The 14,840-nt window shown below is 32.5% G+C and overlaps 1 protein-coding gene across 1 annotated transcript in view; it reads right to left on the bottom strand.

Moving 5' to 3' along the window:
- The window catches only part of LOC145319089 (lysosome membrane protein 2-like), a 98,998-nt gene that overhangs the window by 23,739 nt on the left and 60,419 nt on the right, over nucleotides 1–14,840 (bottom strand). The window contains exons 8-10 of the mRNA XM_080160933.1: nucleotides 12,308–12,367; nucleotides 10,100–10,173; nucleotides 7,266–7,400 (exon numbers count right to left, since the gene is read on the bottom strand). Of these exons, the coding sequence (XP_080017059.1) occupies nucleotides 7,266–7,400; nucleotides 10,100–10,173; nucleotides 12,308–12,367 (269 nt within the window). The remainder of the gene's footprint in view (nucleotides 1–7,265; nucleotides 7,401–10,099; nucleotides 10,174–12,307; nucleotides 12,368–14,840) is intronic.

Raw genomic sequence — 14,840 nt, 5'->3', positions numbered from 1 at the left:
TCATCATAAAATCAAAGAATTAAATATCGCGGTTTTGTTTGACCAATAATAAATATTAATAATAAGCAAGTTACAATATAACAAATGAAAATTTTAATAAATTGTATATTAATCTTTATAGTGCAGTTCTCTATAACCATTTCATATTCGTCCGTCTGTAACTCCGTTAAATTGTAGTGTCTTCTTTGATTTATTTATCTATATGCTTTTCGTTTTTAACCAAGAACATGATGTGGATAATTTTATTAAGGATATCATTGTCCTTGTTAAAATTACACAAAAACAAAGATGACAATATCAATAAGTAGCGACGCACAAAAACCCATGGAAGGACAAATAGACAAAGTGAGTTATATGACAGGTATTTAGTTATCACAAAAAAATGAAATAGAGAGAATATGCAAAAAATCTATGTAAATACTAAATGCGCACAGGACATAATTCAGCTCTCTATCTTAAATAGTAGCCGAAAAAAAATATTTTTCTCCCATAGCGTTACGGTTGGACAGAAAAGTTAGTAGCTTTGCTACTAAAAATTTAGTAAATGAAAGTATAAAATTTAGTGTGTGTGTTTGGGTGTGTGTGCATGTGAATCTGCATAAAATTATTCATGTCCAAAAACGTGTGAAACTTAATATCTAAGAATGGACGAAGAAAAGATTTAAAAAAACAGGGAAAATTTCGTTGCGCTTAGCGAGGGTAAAATCAATCTGTCTATCTATCTATCTATCTATCTATCTATCTATCTATCTATCTATCTATCTATCTATCTATCTATCTATCTATCTATCTATCTATCTATCTATCTATCTATCTATCTATCTATCTATCTATCTATCTATCTATCTATCTATCTATCTATCTATCTATGTGTATACCTGTATGTATTAATGCCATGATGCTGAACATCCTGTTGGTATACCAGAGGCAAGGACTGACACTATATCTATCTATCTATCTGTATACCTGTATGTATTAATACCATGATGCTGAACATCCTGTTGGTATACCAGAGGTAAGGACTGACACTATATCTATCTATCTATCTGTATACCTGTATGTATTAATACCATGATGCTGAACATCCTGTTGGTATACCAGAGGTAAGGACTGACACTATATCTATCTATCTATCTATGTGTATACCTGTATGTATTAATACCATGATGCTGAACATCCTGTTGGTATACCAGAAATAAGGACTGACACTATATCTATCTATCTATCTGTATACCTGTATGTATTAATGCCATGATGCTGAACATCTTGTTGGTATACCAGAGGTAAGGACTGACACTATATCTATCTATCTATGTGTATACCTGTATGTATTAATACCATGATGCTGAACATCTTGTTGGTATACCAGAGGTAAGGACTGACACTATATCTATCTATCTATGTGTATACCTGTATGTATTAATACCATGATGCTGAACATCCTGTTGGTATACCAGAGGTAAGGACTGACACTATATCTATCTATCTATGTGTATACCTGTATGTATAATACCATGATGCTGAACATCCTGTTGGTATACCAGAGGTAAGGACTGACACTATATCTATCTATCTATGTGTATACCTGTATGTATTAATACCATGATGCTGAACATCCTGTTGGTATACCAGAGGTAAGGACTGACACTATATCTATCTATCTATCTATGTGTATACCTGTATGTATTAATACCATGATGCTGAACATCTTGTTGGTATACCAGAGGTAAGGACTGACACTATATCTATCTATCTATCTGTATACCTGTATGTATTAATACCATGATGCTGAACATCTTGTTGGTATACCAGAGGTAAGGACTGACACTATATCTATCTATCTATCTGTATACCTGTATGTATTAATACCATGATGCTGAACATCCTGTTGGTATACCAGAGGTAAGGACTGACACTATATCTATCTATCTATGTGTATACCTGTATGTATTAATGCCATGATGCTGAACATCTTGTTGGTATACCAGAGGTAAGGACTGACACTATATCTATCTATCTATCTGTATACCTGTATGTATTAATACCATGATGCTGAACATCCTGTTGGTATACCAGAGGTAAGGACTGACACTATATCTATCTATCTATCTGTATACCTGTATGTATGAATACCATGATGCTGACATCTTGTTGGTATACCAGAGGTAAGGACTGACACTATATCTATCTATCTATCTGTATACCTGTATGTATTAATACCATGATGCTGAACATCCTGTTGGTATACCAGAGGTAAGGACTGACACTATATCTATCTATCTATCTGTATACCTGTATGTATTAATACCATGATGCTGACATCTTGTTGGTATACCAGAGGTAAGGACTGACACTATATCTATCTATCTATGTGTATACCTGTATGTATTAATACCATGATGCTGAACATCTTGTTGGTATACCAGAGGTAAGGACTGACACTATATCTATCTATCTATGTGTATACCTGTATGTATTAATACCATGATGCTGAACATCCTGTTGGTATACCAGAGGTAAGGACTGACACTACATCTATCTATCTATCTATCTGTATACCTGTATGTATTAATGCCATGATGCTGAACATCCTGTTGGTATACCAGAGGTAAGGACTGACACTATATCTATCTATCTATCTGTATACCTGTATGTATTAATACCATGATGCTGAACATCCTGTTGGTATACCAGAGGTAAGGACTGACACTATATCTATCTATCTATGTGTATACCTGTATGTATTAATACCATGATGCTGAACATCCTGTTGGTATACCAGAGGTAAGGACTGACACTATATCTATCTATCTATGTGTATACCTGTATGTATTAATACCATGATGCTGAACATCCTGTTGGTATACCAGAGGTAAGGACTGACACTATATCTATCTATCTATCTGTATACCTGTATGTATTAATACCATGATGCTGAACATCCTGTTGGTATACCAGAGGTAAGGACTGACACTATATCTATCTATCTATGTGTATACCTGTATGTATTAATACCATGATGCTGAACATCCTGTTGGTATACCAGAGGTAAGGACTGACACTATATCTATCTATCTATGTGTATACCTGTATGTATAATACCATGATGCTGAACATCCTGTTGGTATACCAGAGGTAAGGACTGACACTATATCTATCTATCTATGTGTATACCTGTATGTATTAATACCATGATGCTGAACATCCTGTTGGTATACCAGAGGTAAGGACTGACACTATATCTATCTATCTATCTGTATACCTGTATGTATTAATACCATGATGCTGAACATCTTGTTGGTATACCAGAGGTAAGGACTGACACTATATCTATCTATCTATCTGTATACCTGTATGTATTAATGCCATGATGCTGAACATCTTGTTGGTATACCAGAGGTAAGGACTGACACTATATCTATCTATCTATCTATGTGTATACCTGTATGTATTAATACCATGATGCTGAACATCCTGTTGGTATACCAGAGGTAAGGACTGACACTATATCTATCTATCTATCTGTATACCTGTATGTATTAATGCCATGATGCTGAACATCCTGTTGGTATACCAGAGGTAAGGACTGACACTATATCTATCTATCTATCTGTATACCTGTATGTATTAATACCATGATGCTGAACATCCTGTTGGTATACCAGAGGTAAGGACTGACACTATATCTATCTATCTATCTGTATACCTGTATGTATTAATGCCATGATGCTGAACATCCTGTTGGTATACCAGAGGTAAGGACTGACACTATATCTATCTATCTATCTATCTGTATACCTGTATGTATTAATACCATGATGCTGAACATCTTGCTGGTATACCAGAGGTAAGGACTGACACTATATCTATCTATCTATGTGTATACCTGTATGTATTAATACCATGATGCTGAACATCTTGTTGGTATACCAGAGGTAAGGACTGACACTATATCTATCTATCTATCTATGTGTATACCTGTATGTATTAATACCATGATGCTGAACATCCTGTTGGTATACCAGAGGTAAGGACTGACACTATATCTATCTATCTATCTATGTGTATACCTGTATGTATTAATACCATGATGCTGAACATCCTGTTGGTATACCAGAGGTAAGGACTGACACTATATCTATCTATCTATCTGTATACCTGTATGTATTAATACCATGATGCTGACATCTTGTTGGTATACCAGAGGTAAGGACTGACACTATATCTATCTATCTATGTGTATACCTGTATGTATAATACCATGATGCTGAACATCCTGTTGGTATACCAGAGGTAAGGACTGACACTATATCTATCTATCTATCTGTATACCTGTATGTATTAATACCATGATGCTGAACATCTTGTTGGTATACCAGAGGTAAGGACTGACACTATATCTATCTATCTATCTATCTGTATACCTGTATGTATTAATGCCATGATGCTGAACATCCTGTTGGTATACCAGAGGTAAGGACTGACACTATATCTATCTATCTATCTATCTGTATACCTGTATGTATTAATGCCATGATGCTGAACATCCTGTTGGTATACCAGAGGTAAGGACTGACACTATATCTATCTATCTATCTGTATACCTGTATGTATTAATACCATGATGCTGAACATCCTGTTGGTATACCAGAGGTAAGGACTGACACTATATCTATCTATCTATCTGTATACCTGTATGTATAATACCATGATGCTGAACATCCTGTTGGTATACCAGAGGTAAGGACTGACACTATATCTATCTATCTATCTATCTGTATACCTGTATGTATTAATGCCATGATGCTGAACATCCTGTTGGTATACCAGAGGTAAGGACTGACACTATATCTATCTATCTATCTGTATACCTGTATGTATTAATACCATGATGCTGAACATCCTGTTGGTATACCAGAGGTAAGGACTGACACTATATCTATCTATCTATCTGTATACCTGTATGTATAATACCATGATGCTGAACATCCTGTTGGTATACCAGAGGTAAGGACTGACACTATATCTATCTATCTATCTATCTGTATACCTGTATGTATTAATGCCATGATGCTGAACATCCTGTTGGTATACCAGAGGTAAGGACTGACACTATATCTATCTATCTATCTATCTGTATACCTGTATGTATTAATACCATGATGCTGAACATCCTGTTGGTATACCAGAGGTAAGGACTGACACTATATCTATCTATCTATCTATCTGTATACCTGTATGTATTAATGCCATGATGCTGAACATCCTGTTGGTATACCAGAGGTAAGGACTGACACTATATCTATCTATCTATCTGTATACCTGTATGTATTAATACCATGATGCTGAACATCTTGTTGGTATACCAGAGGTAAGGACTGACACTATATCTATCTATCTATGTGTATACCTGTATGTATAATACCATGATGCTGAACATCCTGTTGGTATACCAGAGGTAAGGACTGACACTATATCTATCTATCTATCTGTATACCTGTATGTATTAATACCATGATGCTGAACATCCTGTTGGTATACCAGAGGTAAGGACTGACACTATATCTATCTATCTATGTGTATACCTGTATGTATTAATACCATGATGCTGAACATCCTGTTGGTATACCAGAGGTAAGGACTGACACTATATCTATCTATCTATCTGTATACCTGTATGTATTAATGCCATGATGCTGAACATCTTGTTGGTATACCAGAGGTAAGGACTGACACTATATCTATCTATCTATGTGTATACCTGTATGTATTAATACCATGATGCTGAACATCCTGTTGGTATACCAGAGGTAAGGACTGACACTATATCTATCTATCTATCTATGTGTATACCTGTATGTATTAATACCATGATGCTGAACATCCTGTTGGTATACCAGAGGTAAGGACTGACACTATATCTATCTATCTATGTGTATACCTGTATGTATTAATACCATGATGCTGAACATCCTGTTGGTATACCAGAGGTAAGGACTGACACTATATCTATCTATCTATCTGTATACCTGTATGTATTAATACCATGATGCTGAACATCCTGTTGGTATACCAGAGGTAAGGACTGACACTATATCTATCTATCTATCTGTATACCTGTATGTATTAATACCATGATGGTGAACATCCTGTTGGTATACCAGAGGTAAGGACTGACACTATATCTATCTATCTATGTGTATACCTGTATGTATTAATACCATGATGCTGACATCTTGTTGGTATACCAGAGGTAAGGACTGACACTATATCTATCTATCTATCTGTATACCTGTATGTATAATACCATGATACTGAACATCCTGTTGGTATACCAGAGGTAAGGACTGACACTATATCTATCTATCTATGTGTATACCTGTATGTATTAATACCATGATGCTGAACATCTTGTTGGTATACCAGAGGTAAGGACTGACACTATATCTATCTATCTATCTGTATACCTGTATGTATAATACCATGATGCTGAACATCCTGTTGGTATACCAGAGGTAAGGACTGACACTATATCTATCTATCTATGTGTATACCTGTATGTATTAATACCATGATGCTGAACATCTTGTTGGTATACCAGAGGTAAGGACTGACACTATATCTATCTATCTATGTGTATACCTGTATGTATTAATACCATGATGCTGAACATCCTGTTGGTATACCAGAGGTAAGGACTGACACTATATCTATCTATCTATCTATCTGTATACCTGTATGTATTAATGCCATGATGCTGAACATCCTGTTGGTATACCAGAGGTAAGGACTGACACTATATCTATCTATCTATCTGTATACCTGTATGTATTAATACCATGATGCTGAACATCCTGTTGGTATACCAGAGGTAAGGACTGACACTATATCTATCTATCTATGTGTATACCTGTATGTATTAATACCATGATGCTGAACATCCTGTTGGTATACCAGAGGTAAGGACTGACACTATATCTATCTATCTATCTGTATACCTGTATGTATTAATACCATGATGCTGAACATCCTGTTGGTATACCAGAGGTAAGGACTGACACTATATCTATCTATCTATGTGTATACCTGTATGTATTAATACCATGATGCTGAACATCTTGTTGGTATACCAGAGGTAAGGACTGACACTATATCTATCTATCTATCTGTATACCTGTATGTATTAATACCATGATGCTGACATCTTGTTGGTATACCAGAGGTAAGGACTGACACTATATCTATCTATCTATCTATCTGTATACCTGTATGTATTAATGCCATGATGCTGAACATCTTGCTGGTATACCAGAGGTAATGATTGACAGAGGTTCATGTTGAAGATATACAGAGTCTCATTTCTCTTCAAGTCTGGGTGGAATATTGTTCCGTCGGTTCCCCTGAAATTAATATTCACTGGTTAGCCATAACAATTTTATTATCATTTGCTGAATCATTTTCAATATTGAACAGGTTTCCGCGGATAATAAAACAAAGTTTAAAATTTAAATAATTTTAATTTTGGAATTTTTATTTAGATATTCGTTAAAAATTGTCTATGATACGATGCTCTACATGATTTTTAGTATGGCTGAGAACCGGTTCTAATCCAGCGGATATTTATCAGTTTCGAATACATACTGGAAAATTTCATATAAGTATATCCTAAGCCTTCCATAGTACTTGATATGTTGTAATGCATAGAAAACCCTAAAACCCAAGAAAGTTTCATAGAATTATCAACTGATGAACATAAAATAATTGTCATAATTTCATTAGAACAACGTCATGTCGCTGATATGTCAACTATGACTACTTTCATTTATATAGTCATGTAGTCAACAGAAACCAAAACAAAAATACTTCATCATCAAAAAATAACAATTTGTAATAATTGGAAATTTTTATTTATTTGATGTTCAGTTGATTTGAAGATTAGAATTTCAGTAATTTAATAATATCAGGTTTTTTTCTTCCACCGATATATATAATTGATCAAAATTGCAAAGTAGTAATTTAAATTTTGTATGAAATATTAAAGTATTAATAACAGTAGCTGAGTCCATGACTTCAGAGGGCTTTGTTTCATATACTTTAAATAAGATTTTAGATACCTAATAGGGAAACTGCACTAAACCAGACTACTAAATTTTCAAAACAGAAAAGGACAAACAAAAAAACTTACTTCTTTATAAAATACAGATATCTTCACGGACAAACCAAAAAGCGGCCTTACTCTTTGATTCAATAGTAAAATTGTTTTAAAAATAGATTTCAATGATTAAAATGTGTCGCAATTTTGAATAATTTTTCCTTGTTTTATAAATTGCTATGTATCTTTAACATATTCAAATTTTAACGTTTCACCAAGTAATAAAAAACAAGAAAAATAGTGTTCAAAAAGCATAGCATGTTAATAACAATATTCAAAATGTTCCTAAAATGAGTGAAGGTGGGGAGAGGCGAGGCGTTTTGGGGGAGGGTAACACCAACCTACCTAGAAAAATCATTATATAAAAAAATAATCCCCACATTACTTTTTCTTTAAAAGCTAAATTTAAAAAATTACAAAAAAATAGATTTTGACTATTGACTTTGAGAAGAGATAAAAATAACCGCACAAAACCTATTACATATAGCACATCTTAAAGAGATGCTACGCATCTTGAAAAATCATATTAACTATGAGAACTTTTCTCATAAAGTTGAATAATTTCTCAAAACCTTATCACAATTATTAGAATTCATAGATAATTTACAAACAGTTTAAAAATTTATGAAAGATATCAAATTGTGGGTGTCAAACCCCCCTATAAACTAGATACTGAAAAGGTAAACCTTTCCATTTTTAAAGCCCCTTCAAGGCTCACACCCGGCGTCAAATACCTGTGCATGCTTCTCTATTCAGAATACCATCTCAAAAAACATTGAATTAAGGGAGGAAGAGAGGGAGTGCAGTGTAGAATAGTGATAGGGGTGTAAACGAATCTCCTATCCCAAACACCCCTGGAATCTGCCCTTCAAAGTTTATGAAATCACTCTATAATTGGTTACCTCAAAGTTTTTGTGGGGTAAGGTTAGATCAGTATCACTTTTATTTACATAAACTTTTTCACCAATAATTTTATTTTTCCTTACCAGGGGAAGGAGAAAGCTAGTGAAAGTGGCGGCACAGATTATGACATAAAAAAATTTACCAGTGAGAGGCCACTATAAATTTTACCTTTGGTCAATTACAGTGTATACTGGCCTCTCATTGGTTAATTTTTTTTACGTCATAATCTGTGCCGCCACTTTTACTAGCTTCGGGAAGGAGGAATTAGAATAATTTATTTTCCATTGTTCTATCCCTGTGTCCTAGTGGTAATAAAACTTATTTCCGACCTTTTGGTACAGAAATTTTGATGATTAATAGTTTATCACATACCTATACGATATTATGTTCATTAACATATGTAAAAGTTAAATAATGTTCCAGGATAGTTTTTAGGCTTTATTAGAGAAGAAGGGGGACACCTACCCCCCTTAGAAAAAAGATGCCTTTTACAAAAATGTTTTTAAAATTTTATTTTTAAGGGAAAGAAAAAAATCATATATTTGTTTGTTTGTACCAACCAATCAATAGCTATTACCTGTGCACAAAGTTTTGAACCAACGAATTGTACCAATATAATTAACAGTCCTAGTCTCTCCTCCCCCCCCCCCACAATCCCTATAAAAACTCATATACCCCACATAATTTGCTACTGTACTTTTCCCAGACGTGCGTGAACACCCTTTACTATTTATCTGTGGTAATGAAGTGAAATGTGACAGAATCAGATTTTCCATATTGCAGCAACTCTATAGATTAACTCGCGACTATAGCATTACCAGGGCCTATGAGAAGCTACATTGTAAAGAACAACCATCAGTTCAGGGGTTAGCTAGATCTGACGGTACACACAGACAGACAAACATCCTATTACTTTTATATATGGACAAAGATTGAGATATCCACACAAAAAAATTATATCTTCTGTAGATTTTAATTATTGGTGAAAGATTGGACACTGTTAGTTTGTACCGACCAATTAAAATCAAATAAAACTATTTTTACCTCATAGTATTACAATCCTCTGTACTCCAGAAATCTAGCTCTGACTTATCCTGGAACTTTACCATCTGCCCAATCTAGATAGATAGATAGATAGATAGATAGATAGATAGATAGATAGATAGATAGATAGATAGATAGATAGATAGATAGATAGATAGATAGATAGATAGATAGATAGATAGATAGATAGATAGATAGATAGATAGATAGATAGATAGATAGATAGATAGATAGATAGATAGATAGATAGATAGATAGATAGATAGATAGATAGATAGATAGATAGATAGATAGATAGATAGATAGATAGATAGATAGATAGATAGATAGATAGATAGATAGATAGATAGATAGATAGATAGATAGATAGATAGATAGATAGATAGATAGATAGATAGATAGATAGATAGATAGATAGATAGATAGATAGATAGATAGATAGATAGATAGATAGATAGATAGATAGATAGATAGATAGATAGATAGATAGATAGATAGATAGATAGATAGATAGATAGATAGATAGATAGATAGATAGATAGATAGATAGATAGATAGATAGATAGATAGATAGATAGATAGATAGATAGATAGATAGATAGATAGATAGATAGATAGATAGATAGATAGATAGATAGATAGATAGATAGATAGATAGATAGATAGATAGATAGATAGATAGATAGATAGATAGATAGATAGATAGATAGATAGATAGATAGATAGATAGATAGATAGATAGATAGATAGATAGATAGCTAGATAGATAGATAGATAGATAGATAGACAGACAGACAGACAGACAGACAGACAGACAGACAGACAGATAGATAGATAGATAGATAGATAGATAGATAGATAGATAGATAGATAGATAGATATATAGATAGATAGATAGATAGATAGATAGATAGATAGATAGATAGATAGATAGATATATAGATAGATAGATAGATAGATAGATAGATAGATAGATAGATAGATAGATAGATAGATAGATAGATAGATAGATAGATAGATAGATAGATAGATAGATAGATAGATAGATAGATAGATAGATAGATAGATAGATAGATAGATAGATAGATAGATAGATAGACAGACAGACAGATAGATAGATAGATAGATAGATAGATAGATAGATAGATAGATAGATAGATAGATAGATAGATAGATAGATAGATAGATAGATAGATAGATAGATAGATAGATAGATAGATAGATAGATAGATAGATAGATAGATAGATAGATAGATAGATAGATAGATAGATAGATAGATAGATAGATAGATAGATAGATAGATAGATAGATAGATAGATAGATAGATAGATAGATAGATAGATAGATAGATAGATAGATAGATAGATAGATAGATAGATAGATAGATAGATAGATAGATAGATAGATAGATAGATAGATAGATAGATAGATAGATAGATAGATAGATAGATAGATAGATAGATAGATAGATAGATAGATAGATAGATAGATAGATAGATAGATAGATAGATATATAGATAGATAGATAGATAGATAGATAGACAGACAGACAGACAGACAGACAGACAGACAGACAGATAGATAGATAGATAGATAGATAGATAGATAGATAGATAGATAGATAGATAGATAGATAGATAGATAGATAGATAGATAGATAGATAGATAGATAGATAGAAATATAGTTAGATATATAGATAGATAGATAATATATAGATATAAATGTATACATATATATATATATATAGATAGTTTGATAGATAGATAGATAGACAGACAGACAGATATATAGTCTAGTTCTGTCTTATCTAACCAATCTAAATAGATAAATAGATAGCAGGATAGTTAGATACCAACCGACAAATCTTGATCGTTAAATTTACAGGAGTTTAAAAAATCACGAAACCTTTATACATGATTAAATATTTGTTTTAATTTAATTATTTTTTATTGTTTAATTCAACTTACTTGCACCTTTAAGAAATTAATCATTAATTTCTAATTCTTTTCATTAACTTGAATATTTTTACATCAGAAAAAATATTTCATAACTTCAAATAAAGCCCTAAAACATATTTTTAAAGAATTGATTTTTAAATATTGATTACTCAAGACTTTTAATAGTTTGGACAAAATCACTTTGAGTCCTGACGGCGTACGGGTACGGGTAAATTATATCTAAGCTGCTATAATTAAAATATAAATACCTCATGTACATCATTTTGTCCAGTTTTAACTTCATAAACTCCCTCCAGTGAATTATTTTTCTAAACAAAATTAAATTGATATTAGATTATCCTATTGTAAGGTTTATTTTGCATGTAGTTAAAATTTAGATAACTTCAGAGCTAATTGAGTTCTACATTATGTGGAAGCTTCACATAGGTCCTGGGATAGCTTTAGGCATTTTTGCTTTCCCTACCTTTTGAATACAAGTACCTAGATGCTAGGGGCGCAGCAATAATACAGTAAGGCAGCAAGGGTTTTGTTATCTTAAACTTAAAACAACTGAACTGATTGGGTTCTCTATTTAAGGCAAGCTTCACATAAGTCTTGTAATGGATTTGGACTATTTCATTTTCATATTTAAAACTTGTGATCGTTTTGAGCCATTTTCTATAACCTTTCTGCCCCTTTAATAAAGAGCCCAGAAAAAAAGCCTAAACTATAACTTGAACCAATAACTAACATTTTTTAAATCAGAAAATCAGAAAATTAAATAGATACAAAAAAAGAGAAATACATGGAAAACGACCATAATAAATAGCTAGTACTTAGTAAATACATTGCTTCATATATAAATGTATGTATATTTGAATTTAATGCAATATTTGAAAATGTAATGAATCGTATCGACATGTTACGCACTTGCAATAAACAAGGATGACTACATTCATAAAAACGAAGATTTAAAAAAAATCAGACAAAGAAATTTGAATAGGAGGTTTAAAAGGCATCCTATTAGAAAAATTAGTAAGGTTTCTTAGCTTAATATCTCGATAACTACTGAACCGATTGAGTTCTCTTTTAAGGAAAGCTCTGTGATGGTTTTGGGCCATCCTATTTTTATATTTAATTTTGGGCCCATTCATATTTTTTACAGTTATTTTTCCATCCTCTTCGAATACAGAGACCCTAGAGGCTATGGGCGAAGTTATTAGTATTTCTATAAAGGATAATTCTGTCACAATTATTAGGGGGAGGCTACCACCATCCTCTCAAGAAAGATAACACCTCGAAATAATTCCCCCCACCCCACCCAAATTGTAGCCTCTGGGAGCGTAGCCGCTAGTTTTATAACATGCAAAAATATCTTTGTTTTCAAATTACAAAGCTCTGTAATACAGTTTACTGTTCTTTTAAACAATTTCTTAAATTATTGTTGCTGCGCTACTCATAGCTATAATAATCTTGCGTTATCTAGAATGTTTTTTTTATGACAAACATTTGAACAAGTTTTAATTGTCATACTATTTTTTTCGTTTACCAAGATTCTTTTAGTTTTTTTTAAATACACCAGTGGCAAGAAATAACCCACCTCTATATATTTTACTTTTTAGATGATACAGTGAAAAAATTAGAGGGGGGGGGGTTATATTTTTTTATGGGGCAATTTCTCTTTAGGTGTTGATTGTACCATCCCTAAAATAGTTTTTTAAAAATTTACAAGGACATATAAGAAGCTACACTATAAAGGAGAACCATTTTGGTTCAGTTCTCATTGTATAACCTAATGGCAGGAAAATTTTAGGTCTGATTTTGTACAGTACTTATGAATAGTACACAAATGGGGTTTCTTGTACCTTCACAAATGTACAAAAACAAAACAATGAGATTTTTAAGGCCAAATGTCTATTTATGAAGCATTAAAAGAGCAGTATTTAGCCTGGTACTTTTAAAACTTGCGAATATTCTCAGACTGATAGGTGTCAGTCACTTGAAAATCTCCTGAATCATATCCTGTTTTATTTAAAAACTTTTTAAATTGAAATCAGGGCCTAAGACAAGTATACGTAATCGGATTTTTTTAAGGTAATATTTTTGTTTATGGCCCGTTCGTTTGTCCGCCGCGCTGATTATTAATATAAGCTTGTTAATACCGTTCTATCGATTTCAAACTTTGCATGACGATTCTTGTAATAATTCCTTTTAGGTAAAGTATAGCAACTCTGTAATAAAAACCAGAATACCATATGTCGATATCAAACATAAAGTTTTTTTTATAAAAGATACCTAGCACTATTAGGCACATTGCTATAATAAAGTTATAATTTATTGTGCTTGTTTGTTATTCCTATTCCTGGTCATCAAAACATTTATTGAAAGCGAAGATTTTCTATAATTAGGGTCGGTTTGTCCGTCAGTCCGTGTCATTAATTTAAGCATGTAAGAATTGTCTCGTCGTATTTTTTAACTTGGCATTATTCTTGTAACATTATTCTAGAATAGTTATCAGAAAGTCGGTACGTTCATTTAAAATATTTCGTTTTTTTAGAACACTTTTTTATATAATCTTATTATCGTATTCTTCTGATTTTTGCCATAATGATTCCTGGGATAGTAAAGTACATTGTTGTAAACGAGGCATCTTTGCAATGAAATCATATAAATGTAAGTACGTCTTTAAACAGTTTCCTGTATTTTGATTAGACTTATTCATTTTTATTCTGCTTATTAGATTCTGACACTTAACAAGTGTTAATGTGCGTTTGTCCTACCGTTTTAGAACTGTTATGCACT

This window comes from Acartia tonsa, chromosome 5, assembly GCF_053477335.1.
Source record: "Acartia tonsa isolate MP-2025a chromosome 5, ASM5347733v1, whole genome shotgun sequence".
Lineage (NCBI taxonomy): Eukaryota > Metazoa > Arthropoda > Copepoda > Calanoida > Acartiidae > Acartia > Acartia tonsa.
This window is presented reverse-complemented; position numbering and strand designations above follow the sequence as displayed.